Source organism: Triticum aestivum, chromosome 5A, assembly GCF_018294505.1.
Source record: "Triticum aestivum cultivar Chinese Spring chromosome 5A, IWGSC CS RefSeq v2.1, whole genome shotgun sequence".
Lineage (NCBI taxonomy): Eukaryota > Viridiplantae > Streptophyta > Magnoliopsida > Poales > Poaceae > Triticum > Triticum aestivum.
Window position 1 is genome coordinate 84643389 of NC_057806.1, and position 8857 is coordinate 84652245.

Here is an 8857-nt window from a genome sequence, read left to right on the forward strand (position 1 = left end):
CTTATTTTTTGATCATTTTTCATATGTAAATTATTTCCATCCGAGTTACAGATTATTTTATATGGATTTTCAAAGTTTTAACAATTTTCTGGATTTTCTAGAATCGTTTTAAATTCGAGTATTAAATTCTAAAGTGCAGTCAACCTAGTCAACTTTTAACTAAGCCAATAGGACAGTGTGGCTTGACTTTGTAAAAACAAGTCAAATACAAACGCAACATAAACATAATCATTTACAATCAATTCACGGAAAACATCCTTCAAATAGCTCGCCTAAGTTCTTAATTGCATTTGTTTTTTGCCCCTTTGCGGATTATTCGTAAGATATGTTGTTCATAAGTTGCTTCGTTTCTTGGCTCCAGTTGGGATTTACGTCAAGAGTGCAACGGGTCATCTAGTACTACTAAAACAGGAAAGCGCATGAGAGGGGTCCCTCACTGTACTCACCGCCGGCTAGTCCGGAGGGAGAGGGGAGGGGCCAAAAAAAATGGATCTAGGAGGAGAGTGGGTAGGGGACGCGGGTGGAAGAGAACCACTATTCTTCCATATGATTCAAAGTCCTATGCTCTATATGGAACATAGGATTTTTCACATAAGAAATCACCATATGGAAAATGTTCATATGGGGCTCTTTGGATTGTAGAATTGCTTTCAAAATTCCTATAGGAATCCTTCCTTTCCTCTGCATTTTGGAGGATTCTAAACATTTGCTTAAATCCCATGTTTTCGCTTCCTTTTGACAAATCCAATGATATGTATTTTTTTTCTCTCATCTTCTATCTCGCTTGGAAAAAAAATCATGCAAAATTCCTATGGAGCATCCGAACAACTATGTATGGAACTATGGTGATTAAATTCTTGTATGGACATGACATCCATTTCCTATTCCTACATTTTTTCCCATGTTTTCCAATCCCGTGTTACAAACAGGCCTTTAAGACGTACTCCCTCCGTTCCATATTAGTTGTCTCTGAAATGGATGTATCTAGATGTATTTGAGTGCTAGATACATCCGTTTGAGCGACAACTAATATGGAACGGAGGGAGTAGGAAATATATAGGAATTTTGCCTTTGATTTGAGTTTCAAGGAAAAAACAAAGAAATTTTACAATCCACCCAAACAATTTTGTTTGCATTCAAGTGCACAAAGGACAAGGCAAACGTCATACGTTGCATAATGTTTGCAAGCCTAAGATTTTTGGCGGCTTGGGTGTGCTTAATCTCGAGAAGTTTGCGACCGCCCTTCGTCTTCGCTGGCTTTGGTTTGAATGGGCAGACCCTTCTAAGACTTGGATGGGGATGGAAACACCATGTTCAAACAGTGACAGAGATTTGTTCTCGGCTTTCTGGCAAAAAGGCTAAATTTTGGGGATCCCCATGGCTAAATGGTCTCCGGCCTAAAGACATCGCGCCAAAGATCTTTGAAGTGTCCAAGAAGAAGGCATGTTTGGTTAACAAGGCCTTGACAACAACTTCTGGATCCAGCAAATCGACACTACTCAGGGACTGACTTTGCCACATGTCCAGGAGTTTGTGGTTCTGTGGGAGATGATTGATGGTGTAGCTCTCAATCCTGATAGGAAGGACACTATATCTTGGAAATTCACTCCCAGTGGCGACTATTCGGTGACTACGGTGCACACAGCGCAGTTCGAGGGCCGAGTCCTTAGCTCAACCTCTCCCACAATCTGGAGGAATTGGGCTCCCCTGAAATGCAAATTCTTCACTTGGCTTATCATCCAAAATCGTTTGTGGATGGCAGATCGGTTACAGCGGCGAGGTTGACCAAACTGCGGACTTTGTCCCCTATGCAAACAAGTCCAAGAATCTGCCATCCATCTTTTTTTCCAATGTAGATTCACTGCTCGCGTCTGGACCGAGGTGGTCACCTGGCTTGGCATTCAGGACCACTCACCGCTGACTTGGCGCCACGAAGACACGGTTCAAGATTGGTGGCATATCAAGAAAGCTATTGGCTCTGTTCTGATGCTTCTCATATGGGAAATATGGAAGGAGCGAAACGCGAGAGTTTTTCGCAACACGGCTTCACCGACCACTATTATCACTGCCAAGATCAAAGAGGAGGCCCATCTTTGGGCGTTGGCGGAAGCCAAACACATGAGTGCAATTATTTCACGAGAGTAGTCTTTTATTTTGCCGCTTTGAGCCAAACACATGAGTGCAATTATATCGCGAGAGTAGTCTTTTATTTTGCCGCTTTGCGGCTTTTGTCTAAACCTTCTTCTTAATTAATGAAATTGGCAAGTCTTTTGCCTTGTTTCAAAAAAAAAAACAATATAATCTTACCTTCTCAGGAGTTAACCTTGATTTCACGAGAATTTATATATATTTCACAATCCTTTGTTTTGCATGTAAAATCCTACAATATTATTGTGTTTTTTCTTTCCATTTATACGTTTAAGGAAACCATGCAAATCAAAGAAGCCTTTAAGCCTTCATCTACGCGCAAGCTTGGTGATGTGCAAGATGAAAAGGCACTAAAGGATGGTCTCTGAGCCTGGAAAACGAAAACAAAATTGAATCTTATAATGTTACAGCAGGCCAGAAGAACCACTTCCACAAAGAAAGGTTGCCCATAACACCTCCAGGCTACAAAAACATCTCATTAGTCTGAAAATGCGCGTTGGCTCAGGACAGAGGAAACACCCTTCAAGTTGACACAAATAACAAGGGCCTTAGATAGTTAGATCAATGCGGTTCAACTATGATACAATCACAGAATTATACATATAGATAACCAGACTTTACAGATGACAAAAGAGTCGCAAAGGTTGATAACTACACTACCAGAACATATGCACAGCACGATCCACGAGGAAGCGAAAAGAAACAATCACCTGGTAACTTCGCAGGTACTACCCGCTACTCCGCAGTCAACTCAACCATTTCGAGCTTTTGTGGCGACAGCGAATAGGAGACCACATACCCTGGTCCGCGGACCTTCTCTTTCCTGTGTACACGGTCACAGATGATAGGGAACAACCAGAACGTTTCTGTTCTGGGTGATGACAACCGGCTGGCAAAGCTTCATGATGCCTAAGCATGGCCATTGTCACCATGGGAATCACAACCTCATGTCACTTGGCATTTCCAGGAGCTGTGAAAGCTCTAACCGGCGCTCGAGGCCTCGGATGTAGTGGCCCAGCAGCATACACCTGAACAGCCATCACAGAAACGGGTGATCAGAGTTCACCTCCAACGTACCAATAGGCAACGTAGGAAAAGAGGGCTATAAATCCATTTGTATTATTACCAGAATAATAGACGCGCAAGATGATCCCGAGGAATAGATATGAGGGGCTGAAATGGGATCGATACATCCTCCACGAGTTCAGCACGGTCATCATCCCCATTCCCGTAATTCAGGGTTCCACCAGCCATGTTCTCTGATGGTGGAGGGGGCTTCGCATGCATTTTGGGGGAGAGAGTTGCTAGAAGACCATGTACCACGGAATGAATAGCTTCCTGCACACCAGGGCAGGAAGGTTCCGAGAGTTCGATAACCTGTAAAAAACAGTTAGTGGCCCAAACCAGACACAAAACAGGTACCCAGTGAACCTGAGAAGCTTATCCGCTGAGTTGTTCAACTAAAGGACAATAAGAAGCACTGGATAGACTACATGCAGAAACAAGAGGAAACATATTACTGCTGGATGAAGAAGTAGGAGATAGAACAAACCGTGTCAGGTGATAATGATCTCAAGTAGTCCAGTAACTCATTTTTTTCTTCTCCAGCAAACTGTTGCATTTGCAGGGAAGAATTTTTCTTCTTGAGTTCATGTAGCTCCTGCAGGATTGAAAATAGAATAAGCATCCCAATAAAATTCTCAAGCAATGGTAGATGAGTGGAAACTTAAGGCAGAAGATTAGAAAGAACAGAAATGGGACTAATTTCTCGCTGAAGAAAGTAAGATCACCTCAGACATTACAGAAACTAGCCTTCTTGTGAATTCTTGATACAAAAAGGTAACCATGCAAAAAATGCACCATGGCTTTGATAGCTAATACATTGGACTGCTCATAAAAATAGAATAAACATCTAAAACTGAGAACTCCCTCTTTTTTACTATATCTATCCTCCGCCTACTATGCTTACAGCCCACTAATCCTGAGAAAAGGACAGACCCAGTGCTACAAGTTCCCACACCAGGTGGGGTCTGGGGAAGGATTATACAAGGCAAGCCTTACCCCTGCACAGCGCAATGCAGAGAGGCCGCGTCGAACACAAGACCTCATGGCACAAGTGGGGAGTACTTCACCACTGCACCAGGCCTGTCCTTCGCACTAATCCTGAGAAAAGTAAATAAGAAATGACCATAATGCATATCTCTACTAAATAAATTTATTTATATAACCATTCCCAACGTTAATTGACAGGGGTATAGAATGGAGTCAACACAATAACCACACTACTGATATCCTCAATACACAGACATTTTGAAATGGGATATCCCGAGGTAGGAGAGACCGAGAGAGGTTGTGAAACAGTTGGAGTAACAATCATCTTATATTGCCAAATTAGGTATGAAATAGATGTTACCCTTTCCATAGAATCCAAGCGAGATTGCAATTGGAGAATATGTTTTTTTGCTTGAGCGTTTAAGCTATCTAATCCATCCATATTTTCTGATAATAAATTGTCATCCCTCTTTTCTGATTCATTAGTCGCTTCATCATCTTCTGATAATCTCAAAATAGATCCTCCCAAACCGAGGTCACTGTGACTATATTCAGTGCTATCTCTTTCCTTGCACTCAGTTTCATCATCAGACAACTCTAGGATTCTTTCAAGGGAGAGCCTGTATTCAGCATTAGATAGAGTGTACCTGAAATACAGACGAAGTAACTTTAGGTGATAATTATCCCTGCCATGTTTATCATGTTTGTGAGTAGGCAGTGCAAGCCAAGTGCGCATATAAGAAAGCAAAAGGTACCAAGCGGCAGGAGCTTGTTCAAATTTCCTGTCTTGTTATAGAAAAGTGAATAAAGCAAAGTTTTCGATCTTTTTCTTACTAACAACCATTATCACATGAAAATAAGTTGATCAAGGTCAGTGCTTCTGGCTGAAGTATGAATGATTAAGTTTAGCTAGCATGTTTTCATCTGCTGCTTCTGAAATTATGAAACAAATGTAGTCATTCAATAACAAATGGAAGGGCATGGAAAAAGTCAAGCAGGATTTGCACATTCTATGTGACAAACGTCTAAGTACAGAAGACAACAATTGTACCAGCATTAAAATCGTACACTCAAAGAAACTATGCAACATGAATCGGATTCTATAGTTCACACCCTTAAAACATGTTTTTGACATGTGCGACTCAAAGTGCAGCAAACTGTTCTGATAACTACTGCCCTTTTTACAGTGAGTAGTAACGTTGAATTCCGATTTTCTACAGAGATAATAAGAGCATGCAACAGCAGGCTACCAGCCTACCACTAATGGCGTACTTTTCCAGTCCACCTCACATAACGGGTTGACCTAGATACCACATCAAGTCATTTGCTACTTTTATATGCACACAATTGCAAAAGGTAACCATGCCAAAATGTGTCTTCTTTTGACCAGAGACAATCAAATTCAACTATAATCTATATGAATGGTATGATTCAGGAGAAAAGCATACCCTGTCTTTATTGAAGATATCACCAACTTGAAGAAGGGATCCCAAAGGGCCTCCACGACAACACGGAACTGATCAGACGGAAGCAGACCCAACATGCCCGAAACAGTCCTCTTCATTGCATCCACAGTTTCAGGAGGAACATCTCTCTGGACTACACTTAGATCCAAAGGTTCTACATCTTTTATCAAGTTCCAAAGTAAAGATTTCTGCAAACAATACAAGCTCGTCATGGTAATGAACAGCATCAGTACATCGACTCGATAGGATTAAAATATGCTAATCCTATTCTAGTACATCGATTCGATAGGATAGGAGTAACTTTTTCCAGTGGAAGGCTGGAAGCTCACAAGAATCTAATTCTTTGTCAGTGGGAGGTACTCGTAAATAACTTCATCACACCTGTCTGGAGACACCTCAATCTACAGGTAACCCTATTCTATATGCTGCTTATGATTTCAGCTTCTGCCTGCACGATCGTATTTTTTAAAATTTGTGTTGCGGAGTTGTACACATGATTATGAGTATATAATAATTTGTATATATTGCCCCAACAAAGGGGCAGAGTTTCCTTTCGCTAGCACGGACAGACAGACAGACAGACACCCGCTCCACGGAGGAGCATCGCCATCGGCATCGCGCTCACCTCGGGGAACCCGTGGAGATGCCTCCCGCGCGCGTGGAGCTCGTCCGGCGACGCCGCGGAGGAGGCCGCCGCCACCACGACCCCGAGCCTCCTGCGCCGGACGCCGCCCGCCGCCAGTTGAGGAACGGGGACGCGGAGGAGCCGGCTCCCGGGGACGTACACGGACGCCCCTTGCGGCGGCGCGCGGATGCCGGCGGAGATCGGCATGTGCGGGCGGCCGTCGCCGGCGGCGAGACTCCTCTCTGATTATCTGGCGAGGTCTGGCGCTTGGTTGGTGGGTGGTGGTTCGAGCGGGCGCCTAGCTGGACCCAGGATAAGCGCCAGCTCGGGTGCCACTGCCATGCGGGCCCGGCGGGACGTAACGCGTGGACACGCTCCGGCCTTCCCACGTATGGCCTCGCGTGGACCGTCGCGTCACGTTCACCCTCGCGTCACGTACTGACTGAGCACTGCGGCATCTGCGCCAGCAGAACAGGCCCAGTTCCCGTGTACCGCGGCACACTGTAATGTGTAGGCTCTAAAAGTCATCACAAACTCATACACTCATTTCTTTAAACACATGCATACCCTATCTTTATGATCATTTTTGAAAGACTGAATCGATATATTATCTTGAGATTGATGAAGTCGCATTCTGCTTCAATCTATAAAATTGGGGCGGGGGGACAACCCCTTTCTTTCAAAAAAAAAATTGGCGAAGTCGCATAGAAGTCTTTGTTTTTTTCTGCATACACAGAAGTTTTTGTAGTTGATGGAAACATTTTCTCCGGGAAGACAAACTCCGGCGTACAACTTAAAGGCTAACCATTTAAGCATAAATTGGTTGGCAGGGAGAAACATCATCACAAACTCGTTTGCAGCAAATTATGGATTAATAAAACACGCAAGCTAGCTGTGTTGGTTTAGCACGCGAGCTTTGTGAACCGTGATGCATGGCCGGTTGATCGCTGGGCCAAACGTGTAGGGATTCGTCTGCCGTGACACGGCGATCACAAATCACATGGTTGTTGGATGCAGGGGCGGCTAGCAGCTAGTTTGGTTTTGTCAACGATGCGATTTGTTTAGTGACTAGTGAGTTGCCGTCCAAGACCAGCTTAATTAGCTAGAGCTAGCCAACGAAGCAGGTTATTTTTTATTTTTTTTGCGGGTGAACGAAGCAGGTTATTTGACTTGTCATCAGACCGACGATACTCACGAAACAAATTCACAACGAAAACAAAGAACAAAGATTAATTTGTCTGCGCAGGATTAGTATTAGCCGTAATTTTTTGTCTGCACACGGTTAGTACGTTGACATAACCGTAATTTTCCGCAAGAAAACTGTAATTGTAAAATCAATCATATACTACGAGGTCGATCTTGGAATGAACAATTCAACAAGTTATTGCCCGGGAAAAAAAACTGCACCGCCCCTGGGAGCATGGGTGCAATCCATGGAGGATTATGTTTCCTTACTCCTAAGTCATTGTTGCTGTCTTCCTCTCATATTTTCTCCGTGTTCCGTGCATCTCCTTTTGAGAACATTTCAGAAGCCATTTGATGGACCCTCGACCATCTCCTTTCACTCGCATCAATCGTACTTTGGACGTTAGTCGTTTTGCCAGCATGTGTGGTCCGCTAAGCGGGTAAAGGCATGGCCAACACACTGCCCCAATGTGCTGCCCCATGGAACCACGCAGGATCGAGCTGCAGTATGTAGGTTCAGTGAAGTTTCAAGCGTGTCAATGCTGCTTGCAGAGGAAGTCGATGCTCTAGGCAAAAAGAAAGAGAAAGTAGCGGAGAACGGAGGGCGTAGGCATTCACGTCAGGAAAAAGGTGTGGCGGGACTACCTTATGAACGATATTTTCATGTACGATTTGGGTACGACAAGAGAGAGGCTTGGTTGTACATGTGGGCTGTGGCGCATGATGTAAGATAAATCCGATCATAACAATATCATACAAGGGAACAAGAAGAGCAGGTCAGTGGCAGGCTGAACCACTCTTCCTTTGGGTGGTGCATGGTTTGAATTGTGGTTTTATTGCTTCAGATAGATGAGGCTAGCGCTTGGTATGGCCTCCATAGCTCATGCCTTAAGAGGAGTGATGTTGACGGTTATCAGCCGAGGCAAATGGCGGATCAAGAAAAGCCATGGTGATCCATGCAATGATCGGGCTTAGTGATGACGATGTGTGTGATGGCTTAGATGGCAGTGTGTTTGGACCCGACATCAAAAGAGTTCCTTTGCAAAGGTACTGATGCACGGACGCTAAAAAAGTTTCCTAGATGAAAAACCCAAGACTTGGCCCATTTGCTTGAATTGTGCGAGGACGATGAGTGTCGTATCACTCAATGGAGGCATCACACTGATAACTAGAATCATTTGCATCTCATTGTTGTATGGTAGTTGTTAACTTGTTATTGCATATGGACGATCTCTTGGTAGTCTCTGACATATGATCTATAAAGAACTCGGTTTGACATGTATTATGTTGTAAATTTCATAATATGCCTTTTATTTGTCGAGACTATCAAATTTATAATAACATGATCACATGTTTTATAGTTGGTGTTGAAGGCAGGAGG

The 8857-nt window shown here is 43.7% G+C and overlaps 1 protein-coding gene across 1 annotated transcript; it reads right to left on the reverse strand.

The window, feature by feature from the left end:
• Positions 1 to 2675: 2675 nt before the first annotated feature.
• Positions 2676 to 6594, reverse strand: LOC123102421 (uncharacterized). The gene is made up of 6 exons (XM_044523769.1): positions 6292 to 6594; positions 5649 to 5854; positions 4562 to 4847; positions 3701 to 3808; positions 3275 to 3525; positions 2676 to 3176 (listed from the first exon to the last, which is right to left on the reverse strand). The coding sequence occupies exons 1-6, from the start codon at positions 6496 to 6498 to the stop codon at positions 3086 to 3088; spliced, it is 1149 nt and encodes a 382-aa protein (XP_044379704.1). The 5' UTR covers positions 6499 to 6594; the 3' UTR covers positions 2676 to 3085.
• Between the last annotated feature and the right edge of the window lie 2263 nt (positions 6595 to 8857).